General features: G+C 48.8%; 1 protein-coding gene across 6 annotated transcripts in view; it reads left to right on the forward strand.

Moving 5' to 3' along the window:
* The window catches only part of LOC110488131 (PHD finger protein 14), a 125239-nt gene that overhangs the window by 31790 nt on the left and 69288 nt on the right, over positions 1–24161 (forward strand). For 3 of the 6 annotated variants that reach the window (XM_036971654.1, XM_036971651.1, XM_036971653.1), the window contains exons 14-18: positions 270–376; positions 484–615; positions 9336–9498; positions 20405–20467; positions 20683–20807. In XM_036971654.1, the coding sequence (XP_036827549.1) occupies positions 270–376; positions 484–615; positions 9336–9498; positions 20405–20467; positions 20683–20807 (590 nt within the window). Of the gene's footprint in view, positions 1–269; positions 377–483; positions 616–9335; positions 9499–20404; positions 20468–20682; positions 20808–22278; positions 24064–24161 lie in introns of those variants that run through there. The other 3 variants (XM_036971655.1, XM_036971656.1, XM_036971652.1) reach the window with 3 other exon arrangements.

Below are 24161 nucleotides of genomic sequence, written 5' to 3' on the forward strand. Positions count from 1 at the left end.
TAGCCAACAAGATGCAGTGGAGAAATAAACACACATCCACCACAGACAGACAGACAGACAGACAGACAGTCTGTCTACTGACCAACAACAGGCCCCCCCTCCCCACAGACACACACACTCTCTCTTCACCCCCCCCTTCCTCTCCCCTCTTTCTCTGTCCTCTCTCTCCCTCCTCTCTGTGGACACCTTTGCCCTGTCTGTCCTTCACTGCTTCTCTCTGAGGTCTCTAGTACACCTACAGTTGTCTTATGTGTGTCTCTCTGTGACAGAAACTGAACTCCCCGCCGGTCCTGAAAGCCCCTAAAGAGAGGAAGCCCAGCAAGAAGGAGGGAGGAGTTCCTGGGAAGTCCTCCAACCTACCAGCTGTCCTCTACAGGTAAACAAACAAACATTCAAACAGGCATTACATACAAGCACAAGGCCTTATATGCTGATGTATGTATGTATGTATGTGTATGTATGCGTGTGTGTGTTCCTGTTTAGCTGTGGGATCTGTAAGAAGAACCAAGACCAGCATCTCCTGCTGATGTGTGACACTTGCAAGCTCTACTACCACCTGGGCTGTCTGGAGCCTCCGCTGACACGCATGCCCAAGAAGACCAAGAACAGCTACTGGTGAGAGAGGCAGGGAGACAGACGCACAGACACAGACGGGCAGACGCACAGACACAGACGGGCAGACGCGCAGACACAGACGGGCAGACGCACAGACGGGCAGACACACAGACGGGCAGACGCACAGACACAGACGGGCAGACGCACAGACACAGACGGGCAGACGCACAGACACAGACGGGCAGACGCACAGACACAGACGGGCAGACGCACAGACACAGACGGGCAGACACAGACGCGCGCACGCAGGCGGACAGACAGACGCGCACACGCAGGCGGACAGACAGACGCGCACACGCAGGCGGACAGACAGACGCGCACACGCAGGCGGACAGACAGACGCGCACACGCAGGCGGACAGACAGACGCGCACACGCAGGCGGACAGACAGACGCGCACACGCAGGCGGACAGACAGACGCGCACACGCAGGCGGACAGACAGACGCGCACACGCAGGCGGACAGACAGACGCGCACACGCAGGCGGACAGACAGACGCGCACACGCAGGCGGACAGACAGACGCGCACACGCAGGCGGACAGACAGACGCGCACACGCAGGCGGACAGACAGACGCGCACACGCAGGCGGACAGACAGACGCGCACACGCAGGCGGACAGACAGACGCGCACACGCAGGCGGACAGACAGACGCGTACACGCAGGCGCGCAGACGCACACGCAGACAGACTCAGACGGACAGACAGGCGGATGGACAGACGCAGGCGGACAGACGCACGCACAGGCGGACAGACGCAGGCGGACAGACGCAGAGAGATGCAGGCGGACAGACCCACGCGCAGGCGGACAGACGCAGGCGGACAGACGGACAGTCGCACGCGCAGGCGGACAGATGCAGGCGGACAGACGCGCCCGCAGGCGGACACAGGCGGATGGAAAGACGAGCGGAAGGACGGAAAGACGGGCAGACGCGGAAAGAAAGGCGGACGGACAAACACGGACGGACAGAGTGGACGGGCGCACGCGGAAATGGGCAGACGCGGAAAGAAAGGCGGACGGACGGACGGACAGAGTGGACGGGCGCACGCGGAAAGAGGCAGACGCGGATGGATGCGCATGCAGACAGACGCACGTGCAGGCAGACGGACAGACGGAAGCGGGCGGACGCAAGTGGCTGTGCGGACAGACAGACGCGGGTGGACGGACGGAAAGACGGGCAGACGCGGAAAGGCGGGCGGACGCGGAAAGACGGACGGACGCACGAAAAGACAGGCGGACCCAGGTGGATGGGCAGACGCGGGTGGACAGAAAGACACGGGGGGACGGATGGACGGACATACGGGCAGACGTGGAAAGACTGGCTGACAGGCAGACGGACAGATGGACAGACACGGACGGAGCGGACGGACGGACAGATAGAGCGGGCGGACGGACGGAAAGAAGGGAAGACGAGGACGGACAGAAAGACAGGCAGACGGGCGGAAAGACAGGCAGACGGGCGGAAAGACAGGCAGGCAGACGGACGGAAAGACGGGGACGGAAAGACGGGCAGATGTGGACAGACTGAAAGACGAGCGGACGCGGAAAGACGGGCGGACGGAAAGACGGGGACGGAAAGACGGGCAGATGTGGACAGACTGAAAGACGAGCGGACGCGGAAAGACGGGCGGACGGAAAGACGGGCGGATGCAGGAAGACGGGCAGGCGATTCGGACAGGAAGAAGGGTGGACGCGGGCGGACGCGGACGGACGGAAAGACGGGCGGACGCGGACGGACGGAAAGACGGGCGGACGCGGACGGACGGAAAGACGGCGGACGCGGACGGACGGAAAGACGGGCGGACACGGACGGACGGAAAGACGGGCGGACGCTGACGGGCGGAAAGACAGGCGGACGGGCGGAAAGACAGGCGGACGGGCGGAAAGACAGGCGGACGGGCGGAAAGACAGGCGGGCGGGCGGAAAGACAGGCGGGCGGGCGGAAAGACAGGCGGGCGGGCGGAAAGACAGGCGGGCGGGCGGAAAGACAGGCGGGCGGACGGAAAGACAGGCGGGCGGACGGAAAGACAGGCGGGCGGACGGAAAGACAGGCGGGCGGACGGAAAGACAGGCAGGCGGACGGAAAGACGGGCGGGCGGAAAGACGGAAAGACGGGCGGACGGAAAGACGGGCAGACGGAAAGACAGGCGGACGGAAAGACAGGCGGGCGGGCGGACGGAAAAACAGGCGGGCGGGCAGACAGGCGGACGGAAAGACAGGCGGGCGGACGGACGGGCGGACGGAAAGACAGGCGGACGGGCGGGCGGACGGAAAGACAGGCGGTCGGGCGGACGGAAAGACAGGCGGGCGGGCGGACGGAAAGACAGGCGGGCGGGCGGACGGAAAGACAGGCGGGCGGGCGGACGGAAAGACAGGACGGGCGGACAGAAAGTTTGGCAGATGCGGACGGACGGAAAGACGAGCGGACGGACGGAAAGACGAGCGGACGGCCGGAAAGACGAGCGGATGCGGAAAGACGGGCGGACGCGGAAAGACGGGCGGGCGGACGCGGAAAGACGGGCGGACGGACGGAAAGACGGGCGGACGGACGGAAAGACGGGCGGACGGACGGAAAGACGGGCGGACGGACGGAAAGACGGGCGGACGGACGGAAAGACGGGCGGACGGACGGAAAGACGGGCGGACGGAAGGAAAGACGGACAGAAAGACGGGCGGACGGACGGACGGAAAGGACGGGCGGATGGACGGAAAGGACGGGCGGACGGAAAGATGGGCAGATGCGGACGGACGGAAAGACGGGCGGACGGACGGAAAGACGGGCGGACGGACGGAAAGACGGGCGGGCGGACGGACGGAAAGACGGGCGGGCGGACGGACGGAAAGACGGACGGACGGAAAGACGGGCGGGCGGACGGACGGAAAGACGGGCGGACGGGCGGACGGACGGAAAGACGGACGGAAAGACGGAAAGACGGGCGGGCGGACGGAAAGACGGGCGGACGGACGGAAAGACGGGCGGACGGACGGAAAGACGGGCGGACGCGGACGGACAGGAAGACGGGCGGACGGAAAGACGGACGGACGGAAAGGACGGGCGGACAGAAAGACGGGCGGGCGGAAAGATGGGCAGATGCGACGGACGGAAAGACGGGCGGACGCGGGCGGACGGAAAGACGGGCGGACGGGCGGATGGAAAGACGGGCGAACTCGGACGGAAAGGACGGGCGGACTGAAAGGACGGGCGGAAAGATGGAAAGACGGGTGGACGCGGGCGGACGGAAAGACGGGCGGACGCGGGCGGACGGAAAGACGGACGGACGCGGACGGACGGGCGGACGGAAAGACGGGCGGACGGACGGAAAGGACGGCCAGACGGAAAGACGGGCGGACGGACGGAAAGACGGACGGACGGAAAGGACGGGCGAACGGAAAGATGGGCAGATGCGGACGGATGGAAAGACGGGTGGACGGAAAGATGGGCAGATGCGGACGGACGGAAAGACGGGCGGACGGACGGAAAGACGGGCGGACGGAAAGATGGGCAGATGCGGACGGACAGAAAGACGGGTGGACGGAAAGATGGGCAGACGGACGGAAAGATGGGCGGACAGACGGAAAGACGGGCGGACGCGGACGGGCGGAAAGACAGACAGATGCAGATAGACAGACAGACAGACAGACAGACAGACAGACAGACAGACAGACAGACAGACGCAGATAGATAGACAGACAGATAGACGCAGTTTGACAGACACAGAGACAGACAGACGCCCACAGACAGACGCCGATAGACAGACGCACACAGACAGACAAACACAGAAAGAGAGAGATGAGACAGATGGGAAAGAGAGAGATGAGACAGATGGGAAAGAGAGAGAGACAGATGCGAGAGAGAGAGAGACAGATGATCGAGATCGAGATAATAGAGAGAGATGAGAGAGAAATTGATGGGAAAGAAATAGAGGGAAGAAAGAAAAATAGATAAGATAGAAAGACAGATAGGGAAGAGAGAGAGAGGTGAGAAAGAAAGAATGAGAGAGAGAGATGGGAAAGAAAGAGCAGAGAGAGAGATGGGAAAGAAAGAGAGATGAGATGGGAAAGAAAGAGAGATGGGAAAGAAAGAAAGAGAGAGATGAGATGGGAAAGAAAGAGAGAGAGATGGGAAAGAAAGAGAGAGAGATGGGAAAGAAAGAGAGAGAGAGATGGGAAAGGCGGGCGGGCGGGCGGGCGGGAGGATGGACGGAAAGGCGGGCGGGCGGGCGGGCGGACGGACGGAAAGGCGGGCGGGCGGACGGACGGAAAGGCGGGCGGGCGGGCGGACGGAAATAGGGGGGACGCGGACGGACGGAAAGACGGGCTGACGCGGACGGACGGAAAGACGGGCTGACGCGGACGGACGGAAAGACGGGCGGACGGACGGAAAGGACGGGCGGACGGAAAGTTTGGCAGATGCGGACGGCCGGAAAGACGAGCGGACGGCCGGAAAGACGAGCGGATGCGGAAAGACGGGCGGACGCGGAAAGACGGGCGGGCGGACGCGGAAGGGCGGGCGGACGCGGAAAGACGGGCGGACGGACGGAAAGACGGGCGGACGGACGGAAAGACGGGCGGACGGACGGAAAGACGGACAGAAAGACGGGTGGACGGACGGACGGAAAGGACGGGCGGATGGACGGAAAGGACGGGCGGACGGAAAGATGGGCAGATGCGGACGGACGGAAAGACGGGCGGACGGACGGAAAGACGGGCGGGCGGACGGACGGAAAGACGGGCGGACGGACGGAAATACGGGTGGACGGACGGAAATACGGGCGGACGGACGGAAAGACGGGCGGACGGACGGAAAGACGGGTGGACACGGGCGGACGGAAAGACGGGCGGGCGGACGGAAAGACGGGCGGGCGGACGGAAAGACGGGCGGACGGACGGAAAGACGGGCGGACGGACGGAAAGACGGGCGGACGCGGACGGACAGGAAGACGGGCGGACGGAAAGACGGACGGACGGAAAGGACGGGCGGACAGAAAGACGGGCGGGCGGAAAGATGGGCAGATGCGACGGACGGAAAGACGGGTGGACGCGGGCGGACGGAAAGACGGGCGGATGGAAAGACGGGCGAACTCGGACGGAAAGGACGGGCGGACTGAAAGGACGGGCGGATGGAAAGACGGGCGGGCGGAAAGATGGAAAGACGGGTGGACGCGGGCGGACGGAAAGACGGGCGGACGCGGGCGGACGGAAAGACGGGCGGACGCGGACGGACGGAAAGACGGGCGGACGCGGACGGGCGGACGGACGGAAAGACTGGCGGACGGACGGAAAGGACGGGCAGACGGAAAGACGGGCGGACGGACGGAAAGACGGGCGGACGGACGGAAAGGACGGGCGGACGGAAAGATGGGCAGATGCGGACGGACGGAAAGACGGGTGGACGGAAAGATGGGCAGATGCGGACGGACGGAAAGACGGGCGGACGGACGGAAAGACGGGCGGACAGACGGAAAGACGGGCGGACGGAAAGATGGGCAGATGGGGACGGACAGAAAGACGGGTGGACGGAAAGATGGGCAGACGGACGGAAAGATGGGCGGACAGACGGAAAGACGGGCGGACGCGGACGGGCGGAAAGACAGACAGATGCAGACAGACAGACAGACAGACAGACAGACAGACAGACGCAGATAGATAGACAGACAGATAGACGCAGTTTGACAGACACAGAGACAGACAGACAGACGCCCACAGACAGACGCCGATAGACAGACGCACACAGACAGACAAACACAGAAAGAGAGAGATGAGACAGATGGGAAAGAGAGAGCTGAGACAGATGGGAAAGAGAGAGAGACAGATGCGAGAGAGAGAGAGACAGATGATCGAGAGCGAGATAATAGAGAGAGATGAGAGAGAAATTGATGGGAAAGAAATAGAGGGAAGAAAGAAAAATAGATAAGATAGAAAGACAGATAGGGAAGAGAGAGAGAGGTGAGAAAGAAAGAATGAGAGAGAGAGATGGGAAAGAAAGAGATGGGAAAGAAAGAGAGAGATGAGATGGGAAAGAAAGAGAGATGGGAAAGAAAGAGAGATTGGAAAGAAAGAAAGAGCAGAGAGAGAGATGGGAAAGAAAGAGAGATGAGATGGGAAAGAAAGAGAGATGGGAAAGAGAGATGGGAAAGAAAGAAAGAGAGAGATGAGATGGGAAAGAAAGAGAGACAGATGGGAAAGAAAGAGAGAGAGATGGGAAAGAAAGAAAGAGAGAGATGGGAAAGAAAGAGATGGGAAAGAGAGAGATGAGATGGGAAAGAAAGAGAGAGAGAGCGATGGGAAAGAGAGAGAGATGGGAAAGAAAGAGAGATGGGAAAGAAAGAGAGAGAGAGATGGGAAAGAAAGAGAGATGGGAAAAAAAGAGAGAGATGGGAAAGAAAGAAAGAGAGATGAGATGGGAAAGAAAGAGAGAGATGTGAAAGAAAGAGCAGAGAGAGATGGGAAAGAAAGAGCGAGAGAGAGAGATGGGAAAGTGGGAAAGAAAGAGGGAGAGATGGGAAAGAGCGAGAGAGAGAGAGAGATGGGAAAGAGCGAGAGAGAGAGATGGGAAAGTGGGAAAGAAAGAGGGAGATGGGAAAGAGAGAGAGAGAGATGGGAAAGAAAAAGAGAGAGAGGGATGGGAGAGAGATTGGAAAGAGGAAGATGAAAGAGATGAGAGTGATAAGAGAGAGATGATGAGGGGGAGATGGGAAAGGAAGCGAGAGATTAGAAAGAGAGAGTTAAGAAAGAAAGAGCGAGGGACTGAGAGTGTGGTAGATGGGGAAGAAAGAGCGAAGTAGATGAGGAAGAAAGGGAGGGACTGGGGAGGTAGATTGGGAGTGAATGGTGAATGGGTGCCAGAGCACTCGATGGTACAAGAGTTTACAAAACCAAAAGTTGGACCAAGTGCTGTCCATAGTACACACAAATCGGTTATGACATTGTTATAACATTGTATAAAAACATGTTATTAAAGCAATAAGACATCAAACCCGGGGATTATTGTGTGATAGCTCATGACTAAGATAACTCATGTTCTTAGACCCGAGACGAAGCCAATGGCCGGGAACAGCCCGTAGTCAGGAGTTATCATACGATATACGCCGGGTTTGAGGGCCTTATTGCTTTTATAAAACAGTTGCCAACATATTTATACAAATATTAATAGAATGTTTTCATTAAAAACATTTTAACAGCGGGCTGGTCGTTAGTTATTTTCTTATGTTTTGACGCAGTTGTTAATTCTAATCATTCTATTCTTTGGACATTGCTATGCTAACCAAATCATTGGCATGTAGCTAGCTAGCAGAGATTCAATGATGATGAGAACCTCAATAAGTAATGATTTAATGAATATCCAATAGGCCGCACTGCGCTGGTTAATAAATGAATGGAATTCTTGAGTGTTCAGTTTCCATGGTGAATTAGTTGGCTTCATTCTTGGGCTACCTAGCCTACTGGCATGGGAGAGATAGCATTTGTAAAATGATACATTGTTGCACAGGTTGTAAAGGCAGACAGGTATCTGTTGCAAATATCAAATAGTAGCATGGAAAAATAGTGTGTAGACACTTTTTTGCCCAAGGGATATTTTGACTGAATTTCCTGCCTGGACTGCGGGACAGTTGAATTATGAGATTAACACGTCATATCATCCAATCAGCATCGAGGATCCAAACAAACCGTTTTATAATGACTTGGAGTAGAAGATACATTAGTGTCCACAATTGATTTATTTGTAATAAGTGTGACATTTCAGAATACTCAATGGCAGTAGATTTATCAGATGGAGAATGCAGAGATGGTGGAAATGTCCCACTTCACACAGAAGAGGTAGATGTCCTTATCTGGATAGATAAATAGATGAGCTCTTTTGTGTATCTGTCTCAATAGTTTCAGTAGTATTCCGTCTCTGTCACTTAGTGAGTTACTTCCACAGTTAGTCATCTCCCTTTTTACTTCCTATTCTAAGTTAAGGAGGATGGGGGATTTGTGCGTGTGCAATTGTGTGGGTCTGTACGTGGGTGTGCGCACATTTAAGATATGTGTGTTGTTTGTTTTTGTGGCACCTCAACCTGCACGTTGTCCATGCATGTGACTGGGAGTAAATCATTTAAACCATGAATTAGAGAGCACGGCTGCGTTCTGCTCCGGAGGGCAGAAATTACAAAGTGTTTGGATGGATATAATTTTGTGGAGCCGAGGCCAAGTCATAATTACCACGATCTACACCCCACAAAAGAGGCAGAAAGAAAGGTGCAGACAGGGCTTCTCAGTAGGAACTAGAAACACAGAGGATCCGATCCACAAGTTCGCTTTGCCTTAACCTATAATACTGATGTTATCTAATTTGTAAGACTGGCAGAAACGTATGTCACAGTCGTATGCTTTGCCTGGGTCAGCATAAACCCCTGTCCTCAAATCCAGGGGCAGACCTCCAGGCTCACATTTCAATACTTTGGGAAAACAACATCTTTTTTTTCGAACCAAGCAAATATTATTTTCATAGATTTCAACAAAGACAGACATTACAGACCAAAGCCTTAGTGTTTTGTTTGTTTTCTCCAACATAATCAGCAACATCTAGATCCTGTTTGTCAGACATTGATAGTAAGAGAGAATGGTATCTGAAACCGGTTTTCCATGCCTGCATAGAGGAGAGGACACTGTCTGGACCGTGAAAGATCATCCCTCTCTCTACCTCTGCCACTCTACTTCTACCTCCCTCTTCTCAGGCAATGTTCAGAGTGTGACCAGGCCAGTAGCGATGATGCTGACATCGCCATGGAGACGCTGCCCGACGGTACCAAGAGGTCTCGGAGACAGATTAAAGGACCAATCAAATTCATCCCTCAGGAGATGTCCCCGGAGCCCAAGAAACGAGATGTGAGGGGCACGGTGTGTATTAACACACTTTTTATTTATTATGTACAGTGCCTTCAGAAACTTGACTTTTCCCACGTGTTGCGTTACAAAGTGGGATTAAAATTGATTTTATTGTAATTTTCTGTCAGCATTATACACAAAAAACTGTCAAAGTGAAAGAAAAATTCAACATTTTAAATGTATTATTGGAATATAAAACACTGATATATGTGGATTGGATATGTATTCAACCCACTGAGTCAATACATGTTAGAATGACATTTGGCAGCGATTGCAGTTGTGAGTCTTATAGAGCTTTGCAAACCTGGACTGTACGACATTTGCCCATCATTCTTTTTCAAGTTCTTCAAGCTCTGTCAAGTTGGTTGTTGATCATTGCTAAACATCAATTTTCAAGTATTGCCATAGATTTTCAAGCTGATTCAAGTCAAAACTGTAATTAGGCCACTCAGGAACATTCAATGTCTTCTTGGTAAGTAACTTTAGTGTATATTTCGGGCTTGCATTTTAGGTTATTGTCCTGCTGTGGATTTGTCTCCCAGTGTCTGTTGGAAAGCAGACTGAACCAGGTTTTCCTCCAGGACTTTGCCTGGGCTTAGCTAGATTCTTTTTCTTTTCATCCTAAAATACTCCCTATTCCTTGCCGATTGCAAGCACACCCAAAACAAGGTACTTGGTGATTTGTTGTGTTGGATTTGCCTCAAACATAATGCTTTTTCAGGACAAAAAGTACATTTCTTTGCCACATATCTTGCAGTATAACTTTATTACCTTGGAATATTTTTATTCTGTACAGGCTTCCTTTTCAGTCTGTCATTTAGGTTAGTATTGTGGAGTAACTACAATGTTGAGCCATCCTCAGTTTTCTCCTATCACAGCCGTTTAAATCTGTAACTGGTTTAAAATCATCATTGGCTTCATGGTGAAATCCCTGAGCGGATTCCTTCCTCTCCGTCAACTGAGTTAGGAAGGACGCCTGTATCTTTGTAGTGATTGGATGTATTGTACAGATACACCATCCAAAGTGTAACTAATAACTTCACCATGTTCAAAGGGATATTCAAACATTTTTTACCCATCTACCAATAGGTGCCATTCTTTGCGAGGCATTGAATCTGTGTTTGAAATTCACTGCTCGACTTATGTATGTGTGAGGTACAGAGATGGGGTAGTCGTTCAAAAATGTTAAACACCATTATTCCACACACAGTTAGTCCATGCAAATGATCTGACTTGTTAAGCACATTTTTACTCCTTAAGGTAATTAGGCTTGCAATAACAAAAGGCTTGAATACTTATTGACTCAAGACATTTCAGCTTTTAATTTTTATTCATTTAGAAAAATCAACATTAGCATTGGCTCGCGAAACTACCTCTAACTTCCTTCATACTGCAAAATGGGTTTTGCAGGCCTCCACTTTGCTAGTTTTGGGGTCAATTGTGTTGATATTTCTGGGGTAGCCTTTTGAATTGTCCTGCCATCTACTGTATAATCCCGAATGTATCTCCCAGGTTTGGAGAAACAGACAGTAATCCGTCAACCTATACCGGGGGTTAAAGTACTCCATCATAGGTATGAGTCCAGCCTCGATGACGTTTGTAGTCTAGTCCTTCTTTGTCCCGTCTGACCCGTCACCAGATATACCAGGCCAGACTCACAGGACTAATGGCGGATCCAACCAGAGCAGTAGAAACAGAGTATATGTGAATAACTTGGCTCGACCCCGGGTCGTCAGTGTTCTACAAGACTTTGATTGCCCTCGAAACTAAAACCTAAAGCTAAAACTGAGCTACATATTCTGTACGTCCGACCCCAGTGACGTCTGTAATCCAGCCCCTCTCTGTCTGTCCCGTAACCAGGAGCTGAGCTTTCTTCTTTTTTTTCCCAGCCCAACAGATATGCCAGGCCAGAATAACAGATCCCAACAGATATACAAGGCCAGACTAACGGAGCCCAACAGATATACCAGGCCAGATTAACAGATCCCAACAGATATACCAGGCCAGATTAACAGAGCCCAACAGATATACCAGGCCAGATTAACAGATCCCAACAGATGTACAAAGCCAGACTAACAGAGCCCAACAGATATACCAGGCCAGATTAACAGATCCCAACAGATATACCAGGCCAGACTAACAGAGCCCAAAAGATATACCAGGCCAGAATAACAGAGCCCAACAGATATACCAGGCCAGATTAACAGATCCCAACAGATATACCAGGCCGGACTCACAGGACTAGGTCACGCTGCTGTACTAAACAGGATTGCTAGTAGACATGCCAGGAAACTAGAGGGGGTGGATCCAAACACATACTTCCTCTGGTGTTCAGTCCCAAACACCCCCGCTGGCTCGTTGGTTCAGGTCCGCCTGAACTTCTTCCAATCTACAGAGGATTGGGATGAGTGATTCATGTAAAATGAAGTTTGAATATTAACAAAGGGGGAAATCTAACATCTCCTTGTTGTTCTTGACGCTAGCAAGCAAGCAAGTGACAGAGCGGGGTTGTGTGTTTCTTAAAAAGGAAGACTACATATTTAAACAGATTGTGAAAACAATTCCATCTGTCGACTTTGGCTCCTCCTCCACCACTCAGCAGATGGAACACTTATCATTATAAATGCTAACTGCTAGATGGTAGAACCACTGCCAGTTGGCTCCTTCACTTCAGCCCTCCCTACCTCCATCTCGCCCTTCCTCGCTCTCTTCGAAGCCACTTCTCCTGCCTGCGGCGTTAGTGTGGGTGGGGCCCAGAGTATGAGTTTGTTTAACTATTTGCTCTCTATACTTGTTGACTCCATTAAGGTAATCTATGAAAGGCCAGGGAAAGATCAACACAAATCCAATGCAGAATTCAGTGCAATGCAGACTAACATAAAACGTTATTAAAATAAGATATAAGGTAAAATGTGCACACACACACGTACACACACAGCGTACCTACTCAGCATACCTAATCAGAGTCTCTGCTCAGGTGAGGAAATATTAACTGGGGGCAGTTTGTATGACTCTGAGCTAAATCAATCTTTTAATTAAGTACATCATTGCATCTTTAACAGCCATGAATCATTTCACAGCACCATGCAGGATTAGAGAAGTTAACGGAGCAGAAGACCCAGTGGTAACTAGATGTAGTAACTTAATTCTCATCATCATTCTCACTAGACTAATGGCATATGTTCATACAGGATGTTCCTGTGTAATCATGGAGGGGTGTTAGAGCAGGGCCATGCTTCATCACCACCCCATTACACACACTGTCACACAGAAGATTCTAGAAGAAGAAGCAATGATTACCAAACCTTTTGAAAATGCAGCATGGTTTTGGTCTGGAATGATTCGTTTTGGAGATATAGGCCTGAAAATGTGAGATATTGTCAGTAGATTATATTACAAGAAGCAAAGACCAAGCTTCCTTAAAAATGCTATATAGTGTGGGCCGGAACTGATGGTTCTGAGATGTAATGATTCAATGAGTGTTGAAAAGACAGAGTATATGGAAAATAAAAGTGTCCATAAAATGTATATAGGTTCAGAACTTTTGTGAAACAGCACAGTTAAAAATATATGACAAAATAGAAATGGTCTTCAGAGATGGAGGGGTTGAGGAAAGATGGGATAATAAAAAATTTAAAAAAATAATAACTTTGTAAAATACATTGTATATGTATCAGCTGGAAGTAGAAGCCTAACTGGTGTTGTCCATTAGTTTACTCCAATTAGGGAAGGGGTGGTAGGGTTAGGGGATAATAGTAAAGGAAAATATATTTACAGATTTGTGTGTGTAATATATATATATATATATATATATATATATATATATATATATATATATATATATATATATATATATATATATATATATATATATATATATATATATATATATATATATGTACTGCTCAAAAAAAATAAAGGGAACACTTAAACAATAAATTTCACATGCTGTTGTACAAATGGAATAGACAACAGGTGGGAATTCTAGGCAATTAGCAAGACACCCCCAGTAAAGGAGTGGTTCTGCAGGTGATAACCACAGACCACTTCTCAGTTCATATGCTTCCTGGCTGATGTTTTGGTCACTTTTGAATGCTGGCGGTGCTTTCACTCTAGTGGTAGCATGAGACGGAGTCTACAACTCACACAAGTGGCTCAGGTAGTGCAGCTCATCCAGGATGGCACATCAATGCGAGCTGTGGCAAGAAGGTTTGCTGTGTCTGTCAGCGTAGTGTCCAGTGCATGGAGGCGCTACCAGGAGACAGGCCAGTATATCAGGAGACGTGGAGGAGGCCGTAGGAGGGCAACAACCCAGCAGCAGGACCGCTACCTCCGCCTTTCTGCAAGGAGGAGCAGGAGGAGCATTGCCAAAGCCCTGCAAAATGACCTCCAGCAGGCCACAAATGTGCATGTGTTTGTTCTAACGGTCAGAGGGCCGACGTCCACAGGTGGGGGTTGTGCTTACAGCCCAACACCGTGCAGGACGTTTGGCATCTGCCAGAGAACACCAAGATTGGCAAATTCGCCACTGGCGCCCTGTGCTCTTCACAGATGAAAGCAGGTTCACACTGAGCATGTGACAGACGTGACAGTCTGGAGACGCCGTGGAGAACGTTCTGCTGCCTGCAACATCCTCCAGCATGACCGGTTTGGCTGAGTGTCAGTCATGGTGTGGGGTGGCATTTCTTTGGGGGGCCTCCATGTGCTCGCCAGAGGTAGCCTGACTGCCATTAGGTACCGAGATGAGATCCTCAGACCCCTTGTGAGACCATATGCTGGTGCGGTTGGCCCTGGGTTCCTCCTAATGCAAGACAATGCTAGACCACATGTGGCTGGAGTGTGTCAGCAGTTCCTGCAAGAGGAAGGCATTGATGCTATGGACAGGCCCGCCCGTTCCCCAGACCTGAATCCAATTGAGCACATCTGGGACATCATGTCTCGCTCCATCCACCAACGCCACGTTGCACCACAGACTGTCCAAGAGTTGGCGGATGTTTTAGTCCAGGTCTGGGAGGAGATCCCTCAGGAGACCATCCGCCACCTCATCAGGTGCATGCCCAGGCGTTGTAGGGAGGTCATACAGGCACGTGGAGGCCACACACACTACTGAGCCTCATTTTGACTTGTTTTAAGGATATTACATCAAAGTTGGATCAGCCTGTAGTGTGGTTTTCCACTTTAATTTTGAGTGTGACTCCAAATCCAGACCTCCATAGGTTGATAAATTTGATTTCCATTGATCATTTTTGTGCGATTTTGTTGTCAGCACATTCAACTATGTAAAGAAAAAACTATTTAATAAGAATATTTCATTCATTCAGATCTAGGATGTGTTATTTTAGTGTTCCCTTTATTTTTTGAGCACAGATGAAATATAAATAGACACATACACACACACACACACACCAGTCAAACGTTTGGACACACCTACTCATTCAAGGGTTTTTCTTTATTTTTACTATTTTCTACATTGTCAAATAATAGTGAAGACATCACAACTATGAAATAACACATATTGAATCATGTAGTAACCAAAAAAGTGTTAAACAAATCTAAATATATTTTATATTTGACATTCTTCAAAGTAGCCACCCTTTGCATTGATGATCGCTTTGCACACTCTTGGCGTTCTCTCAACCAGATTCATGAGGTAGTCACCTGGAATGCATTTTAATTAACAGGTGTGCCTTGTTAAAAGCTAATTTGTGGAATTTCTTTGCTCCTTAATGCGTTTGAGCCAATTAGTTGTGTTGTGACGAATTAGAGGTGGTATACAGAAGATATCCCTATTTGGTAAAATACCAAGTCCATATTATGGCAAGATTACAGCTCAAATAAGACTTAAAGGTCAGTCAATCCGGAAAATTTCAAGAACTTTGAATGTTTCTTCATGTGCAGTCGCAATGACCATCGAGCACTATGATGAAACTGGCTCTCGTGAGGACCGCCACAGGAAAGGAAGACCTAGAGTTACCTCTGCTGCAGAAGATACGTTCAATAGAGTTAACTGCACCTCAGATTGCAGCCCAAATAAATGCTTCACAGAGTTCAAGTAACAGACACATCTCAACATCAACTGATCAGAGGAGACTGTGTGAATCAGGCCATCATTGTCGAATTGCTGCAAAGAAACCACTACTAAAGGACACCAATAAGACGAAGAGACTTGCTTTTTTATTTATTTTTTACTTAACCTTTTATTTAACTGGGAAAGTCAAGTTCTTGGGCCAAGAAACACGAGTAATGGACATTAGACTGGTGGAAATCTGTCCTTTGGTCTGATAAGTCCAAATTTGAGATTTTTGGTTCCAACCGCTGTGTCTTTGTGAGACGTAGAATAGGTGAAGAGATGATCTCCCCATGTGTGGTTCCCACCGTGAAGCGTGGAGGAGGAGGTGTGATGGTGTGGGGGTGCTTTGCTGGTGACACTATGTGATTTATTTAGAATTGAAGGCACACTTAACCAGCATGGCTACCACAGCATTCTGCAGCGATGCACCATCCCATCTGGTTTGCAGATGGGACTATAATTTTTTTTTATAGTCTTAGTGGGACTATAATTTGTTTTTCAACAGGACAATGACCCTACACACCTCTAGGCTTTTGTAAGGGCTATTTGACCAAGAAGGAGAGTGATGGAGTGCTGCATCAGATGACCTGGACTCCACAATCACCCGACCTCAACCCAACTAAGATGGTTTGGGATGAGTTAGAAAAGTTTGGAAAAGCATTCCAGGTGAAGCTGGTTGAGGGAATGCCAAGAGTGTGCAAAGCTGTCATCAAGGCAAAGGGGGGTTACCTTGAAGAATCTAAATACTTATTTGGTTACTACATGATTATATATGTGTAATTTCATAGTTTTGAAGTATTCACTATTATTATGAAAGAGTTAAATTAAAGAAAAACCCTTAAATTATTTGGTGTGTCCAAACTTTTGACTGGTACTGTGTGTGTGTGTGTGTGTGTGTGTGTGTGTGTGTGTGTGTGTGTACAGTCATGGCCAAAAGTTTTGAGAATGACACAAATATTAATTGTCTCGGTTTGTATGATGGCAATTTGCATGTACTACAGAATGTTATATAGAGTGATCAGATGAATTCCAATTAATTGCAAAGTCCCTCTTTGCCATGTAATGAAATTAATCCCCTCCCCCAAAAAATTCCACTGCATTTCAGCCCTGCCACAAAAGGACCAGCTGACATCATGTCAGTGATTCTCTCATTAACACAGGTGTGAGTGTTGATGAGGTTGGAGATCACTCTGTCATGCTGATTGAGTTCAAATAACAGACTGGAAGCTTAAAAAGGAGGGTGGTGCTTGGAATCATTGTTCTTCCTCTGTCAATCATGGTTACCTGCAAGGAAACACATGCCGTCATCATTGCTTTGCACAAAAAGGGCCTCACAGGCAAGGATATTGTTGCCAGTAAGATTGCACCTAAATCAACCATTTCTCGGATCATCAAGAACTTCAAGGAGAGTGGTTCAATTGTTGTGAAGGAGGCTTCAGGGCGCCCAAGAAAGTCCAGCAAGCCCCAGGACCGTCTCCTAAAGTTGAATCAACTGCGGGATCGGGGCATCACCAGTACAGAGCTGCACGCACAGTGTAGCGAAGACTTTTGGAGGATGGCCTGGTGTCAAAAAGGGCAGCAAAGAAGCCACTTTTCTCCAGGAAAAACATCAGGGACAGACTGATATTCTGCAAAAGGTACAGGGGTTGGACTGCTGAGGACTGGGGTAAAGTAATTTTCTCTGATGAATCCACTTTCCGATTGTTTGGGGCATCTGGAAAAAAGCTTGTACGGAGAAGACGAGGTGAGTGCTACCATCAGTCCTGTGTCATGCCAACAGTAAAGCATCCTGAGACCATTCATGTGTGGGGTTGCTTCTCAGCCAAGGGAGTGGGCTCACTCACAATTTTGCCTAAGAACACAGCCATGAATAAAGAATGGTACCAACACATCCTCCGAGAGAAACTTCTCCCAAACATCCAGGAACAGTTTGGTGACGAACAATGCCTTTTCCAGCATGATGGAGCACCTTGCCATAAGACAAAAGTGATAACTAAGTGGCTCAGGGAACAAAACATCAATATTTTGGGTCCATGGCCAGGAAACTCCCTAGACCTTAATCTCATTGAGAACTTGTGGTCAATCCTCAAGAGGCAGGTGGACAAACAAAAACCCACAAATTCTGACAAACTTCAAGCATTGATTATGCAAGAATGGGCTGCCGTCAGTCAGGATGTGGCCCAGAAGTTAATTGACAGCATGCCAGGGCAGATTGCAGAGGTCTTGAAAAAGAAGGATCAACACTGCAAATATTGACTCTTGCATCAACTTCATGTAATTGTCAATAAAAGCACTTGACACTTATGAAATGCTTGTAATTATACTTCAGTATTCCATAGTACATCTGACAAAAATATCTAAAGACACTGAAGCAGCAAACTTTGTGGAAATTAATATTTGTGTCATTCTGAAAACTTTTGTATGTGTGTGTATTCCCCCAAATAATAAATATATGGCGGATTAGAAATTACACAGACAAGTAGATTGTAGCTTCCATCAAAGCATCTGTAGTATTAAAGCTGACCTCCCTCCCATGGGTATATAAGTGGAATATAACTGTCAGGCTCTGTGTAGGAAGTCCTTCACATCTCCTCCATACTCTGTGACATTGAGGGCACATGTTGAGTTAGAAGGGCACTACCCTCCAGTAGGCAGTGTACTCAGTCAGCAGGCCCTGAACATGGGCCAGAGGAGGCTGAGCTGCACCACAGAGTGGCAATGGGCCATCTTACCTCTGTGGCCCTACACACACACACACACACACACTCCAACACTCATCCTAATGCAGGGGCCAGCGGGAGGTCGATTAGCCAGCCCTGATTAATTGAAACTGGGCTTTAACGCTGTGCCAGCACCGGGGTGCCCTGGTAAAAGCATAAAAAATGCAAAGCAGGTCCCTTTCAGCGGCTGCCATCGCACGCCTTGCGTTTGAAGATAAATGCAGAATTGAAGCTCCTCGACTGGAGCGGACGCAGCGAGAGGAAATCAGAAAAAGCCAGCTTAATCCCAGAGTACTTCCAGCAGCAGGGTCCTCAGCCAAGCGTTCTTCTGGGCACGCCGCTTTATGCGAGCTAACAGAAAAACACATTAACCCAGACCTCCTCAACACAGCACAGCCGTCGATACTGCTGCTGCTCCACTCTACACCACCTTCGCCCCTCTTCCCTCCCCCTTTCTCTCCCTTCCCTCCATCTCTCTGACATAACAGATACACGTCCAGAAGGAGAAGACATTTGTGGTTGTTTTTTGTGTTCATTTTTGTCTATTTGAAAAGGAAGAACAGATTGTTTTTGTGTTGTCTGAGAGGGAGACAGACAGACACTAGGGTGTTCTCTGACTCTTGCTAGGCAGCCAAGCAATGAGTGGCCACAGAGGAGTGTTCCTCAGGCTCTCTCCTTCCAGGTGTGGAGGGGGTTGGTTATTGACAGTCTAAAAACAAAAGACTGGGGAAAATATAAAATGGAAGAGGACTGAAGAGTGTTTTTCTCCCCTCTCTCTGATGACTATCTGTTATGTTCCTTCAGGGAGCTGAGACTGGGAGGGAGGATGGAGGGGAGGCAGGGGCTGGGGCAGTATATCGGAAGAGGATCAGGGTATGGTGGCTGTAGATAAGTGGGATCCATGAAGAGGTGGAGGGAGGGAGCAGCCATATCCCGACAGCTTTCTCTCTCTCTCTGCCTCTCCCTTTCCCGCTCCCTTCTCTCTCTCTCTCTGCCTCTCCCTTTCCCGCTCCCTTCTCTCTCTCTCTCTCTCTCTCTATCCTGCCCCTTTCTCTCTCACTCTCTCTCTCTCTCTGCCTCTCCCTTTCCCGCTCCCTTCTCTCTCTCTCTCTCTCTCTCTCTCTCTTTCTCTCTCTCTCTCTCCCTCCTGCCCCTTTCTCTCTCTCTCTCTCTCTCTCTCTCTCTATGCCTCTCCCTTTCCCGCTCCCTTCTCTCTCTCTCTCTCTCTCTCTCTCTCTCTCTCTCTCTCTATCCTGCCCCTTTCTCTCTCACTCTCTCTCTCTCTCTGCCTCTCCCTTTCCCGCTCCCTTCTCTCTCTCTCTCTCTCTCTCTCTCTCTCTCTCTCTCCCTCCTGCCCCTTTCTCTCTCTCTCTCTCTCTCTATGCCTCTCCCTTTCCCGCTCCCTTCTCTCTCTCTCTCTCTCTCTCTCTCTCTCTCTCTCTCTATCCTGCCCCTTTCTCTCTCACTCTCTCTCTCTCTCTCTCTCGTGCAACTGACAGGCAGTGTTACTCTAGCTATGAATAGGACCTGTGTGGCTCTCTTGTCTTGTATGGCCAGAGGTAAAACAGAACACCAGCCTCACGGCATTAGAGGATTAAATACAGAACAAACAAACAAAAAATGTATTTGGAAAACAATTGATGCTTTCTGTGGTATTGTTGCAAAATGCAGAGAGCATAGTGGATTTTCTTTATTTGACAAACGGCTGAGGGAGCAGACGACGTCATAAACAAACTTCCACTGGCTCCTGAGTCCTTTGGATAACAAGCAAGCAATAAATAAAGTTAGATTTGTCTGATGCTGCCAATACTTTGTGGAGCATAATATCTAATTAAGTCAAATTATTATTTTGACAGATTCTCAGACAAAATACCAATAACTAATGATTTGCCTGATAACTCAACAACTCAAAGTGGAGAAACATTGACATTTTCCACAAGTGACCGTGCTGTGACCTTGTGCCCTTGCATGGCTAGCTGATAATCTGTCAAGGCTCAAGAGACTGACCAGAGCTGGGGTCAATTATCTCTCATCAACTCACACAGATCAATCAATTAGCAAATAAATGACCACACAATTCTAGCTTAGTTAAGACGGACTGCAATGAAACACATTATGTATTCCACAGAGAACCAGAGGGCAGAAGAGGAAGAGGGTGTCCATCTGTGAAGAAGAGCAGTTTGAAGTGCAGGTATGTCACTGTTCTACTTTGTTACCAAACATTCCTCCATCTCCTAACCTCCCTGACACACTCACAACTAGTGCATACACACCCCATATGTTACATACAGTACTACTCTATTCACCTGGATTTTTCTCTTTCTTAACACCTCTTCTACACCATTAACACACTCACATACACACACACAGCATTGTCGGCTCTAATCAGCCTGTGTGTTTCCATAGGAACCTGCTCTACGTGAACGGCGTCAGCGTCAGTCTGTAATGCAGAAGAAGACCCCTAAAGCCGACGACACCAGGACTGACTGTACCTCCTGCAAAGGACCCGGGGACAATGAGAACCTTGTCAGGTGGGTCACAGTGTGTGTGAAGGGAGGGGATGTGTGTGGAGGTGAGGAGAGAGGGCGGAAGGAGGTCTGTGTGCATGCGTGTATTCAAATGTGTGTGTGTGTGTGTGTGTGTGAACACCTGTGTGTGTGTGTGTGTGTGTGTGTGAGGAGCTGTATCCTCCTGAAGATTAAAGTTCAGTCTTCATTAGGCCTTGGCTGCCTTGCGTAGGCTGAGCGAGGGGGGGCTGGTGAGCAGGGCTGAGGCCAGCAGCTCTATAGAACACCTCTTTTGAGCTGCCAACTGCATTTACACACATCATCAAGATGTAATGAACAACCTGATCTGCCCTTGTCTCCCATCAGAGGTTCAACTGTCTCACGCTGCTTAAACAGGGCCGGAACTTTACTACATCCTTCAATAGTGTGTGAATTAAAGCAGTCAGCATTAACACACTGTAAACTGACTGATTTATCAGAGTGTATTTATTTCTGAGTGTATAGACCACTGTAGTTGCCTTCCATATGACCTACAAACTGTGACTGTCATCAGCTGAGTTTGCAACAGAGTTTCATGCGAATATTCTAAAATGTGCATTTTCCCACCAGAGATGTTTCCATCAGACTGTTGGTGGATAAAAGGCTGTGTGTGATGACGTAGTGCACATAAAATAGCTTTTACCGTTAAATTCTCATGTAGCAAATGAAAAATACAAGTTAAATGGGTTTCCATCTCATTTACTGATGGTTTTGCAGAAAACTGTTGCATTATATAACAAATGTGCCCACTCTGGTCTTGTCACATGTGCTCTAGCCAACAGCTCACAGATACAGTGCGGGTAGACTAGTCTACATGATGAGATTATAATGGATAAGAGCGATATTATTTGTATTTGTCAAACGGCAGCCAAGCATCCATCATCATGTCACCAGAATAAGACCCTCAGTATTTATTGGAAAGGAGCATGAAGTTCATCATAACTTATTTCATCTGTAGCCTAATAAACTGCATGCTTTCCCGAGTCGTTGTGGGAGGACCACACAACATATCATCGCGTGACTCCAAGTTTACTTCGATTTGATGGTTATTATATCAATATTTGCACATAAAGGCGTTCCTGCCGCCCTTTCTCCCATAATACATTTTGACACAATAAGTTCCCACCATGTCGAAGAAACAAATCTAAACGTCTGTCGCCATTTCTAAAGTTGTACCAGTATTTAATGCTTCCATCAGTCCGGTCGGGACTTTTTTCATGCGTCAGGTAATTCATCCGCATGGTTGGATGGAAACGTGGTCATAGGCTAATTTCAACTGAAAGCGTATGACACATTCACTTTATTACTCCATAGGGTTCTTTCTGTGAGCTGTATTAGTTATCAGTGTTTAAGGTTAAGCTAATGTGTGGTTCTGTCAGTGTTTTATAGGTTAAGGAGGTCGGGGGCTGTGAGGTGTGCTGCCTGCCCTGACTCTTTCTATCTTTGCATTGCACAGGTTGTGAGAGCCGGGGCAGACACCTCTCCTCACCTCCCCACACCTAGACACTGCTGGACAGATGAGAGAGAGAAGCAGACCTTTGGCTTAGAGACAGAGAGGGACTTAATTACGTGGAAGAATGACGGCGGCGGGTGTGGGATCAGATGGCCATCTTTGACGTTCACAACCATGGTCGTCTTCATGACCCAAATTGGACCACCGACTGGCCGTCCAATTAAAATTGAGGGAGAGAGGCAGAAATTGAAATTAACTTTGAGGAATTCTAAAATACTTGCGCAAATAAAATGTTGGGAGGTTCAGTATTACTGAACTGGTCATTCTTGTAAGAAAGGACATGTTGGTCTTATTGGACAGGCCCTTTGTGATCGTCATTGTCATCTCTAAGGGCCCTTCTATAAGGACTATGGCCTAACTGGACTGATTCCCCCCTCTCTCTCTCGCTCTCTCATCCATTCTATGATGCCACTTCACTCGTTTGACCTCCCTGAGCATCTTATCACCACATCCAATCAGTTGTATTGACTCGTCATTTGTGGTCCAATCACATGGTGTTTTCCTCAGTAAAGGCCTTTAATTGGAGATGCACTTGAACTTAGGCTTTCATAATCTTCTTCTAGTGTTGTCATCGGATAGAACTTTCTAGAGTAGAGGACTAGTAGACCTTGAAAAAGTAGTGGTTTTTAGTAGAATGATTGCCCTTTCTGGCTTTTGAGAAGTAAGTTGCCGCTTAGCCTCTACAGCAGCCTAAGGTTTAACATAATAATTATAGCAACATTTGTATGAATGGTTATTGTAACTTCTAATGTGTGAGTGTACAGTAGATGTCTAGGCATCTTAGTCTCCCTTCCTCTCATTAGTATTTTAAAGTGACAGTTTAACTGACACTTCTTTAAAAGCAGCCCAGCTCTGTGTATGTGTGTGCGCATCTCCCCAGTGCCCCATAGTGAGTGCTGACAACTGAGCAGCTGCCATGTGGTCTGTCTGTCTGTCAGGGTCCTTGACAGAAGTGTCACAGTTTGCCCTCACATGTCACTCCTCCACTCACCCCCATCCCAGGACCCTCTGTCACTCCTTTTCTCTTCCCCTCATCTGTCTGGGGACCCTATATGCATGCCACTGGGAGCTGCCAAACCTCACATAATGCTTAGGTCCACTGGAAAATCTGCTGAGGAAATACATTTGGTGGTTTTCCTATGGAGATTAGAAAGTCCTCCTCATCTTCGTTCTCCCTCTACCTCCTCATCCTCTTCTGCCTCCTCCACAACAAATTTAGAGGACTGTCCATGAGATACAGCTAACCAGCTAACCTTACTCAAGCTAATCCTTCTCAAGCTAACCTTACTACAGCTAACCAGCTAACCTTACTGCAGCTAACCAGCTAACCCTACCACAGCTAACAAGCTAACCTTACTACAGCTAAACCTACCACAGCTAACCAGCTAAACTTACTACATCTGACCCTACTTCAGCTAAACAGCTAACCCTACTCCAGCTAACCCTGCTACAGCTAACCCTGCTACAACTAACCAGCCAACCTTACTACAGCTAACCCTACTACAGCTAACCCACTACAGCTAACCAGCTAACCCACTACAGATAACCAGCTAACCAGCTAGCCAGTTAACCCTACTACAGCTAAACATACTGCAGATAATCAGCTAAGCCTACTCCAGCTAACCAGCTAGCCAGTTAACCCCACTACAGCTAAACATACAACAGCTAATCAACTAACCCTAGTACCACTAACCCTATTCCAGCTAGTACTACTACAGCTAACCCTACTCCAACTAACCAGCTAGCCAGCTAATCAGCTAAGCCTACTCCAGCTAGCCAGTTAACCCCACTACAGCTAAACATACAACAGCTAATCAACTAACCCT

This window comes from Oncorhynchus mykiss, chromosome 32 (genome assembly GCF_013265735.2).
Source record: "Oncorhynchus mykiss isolate Arlee chromosome 32, USDA_OmykA_1.1, whole genome shotgun sequence".
Lineage (NCBI taxonomy): Eukaryota > Metazoa > Chordata > Actinopteri > Salmoniformes > Salmonidae > Oncorhynchus > Oncorhynchus mykiss.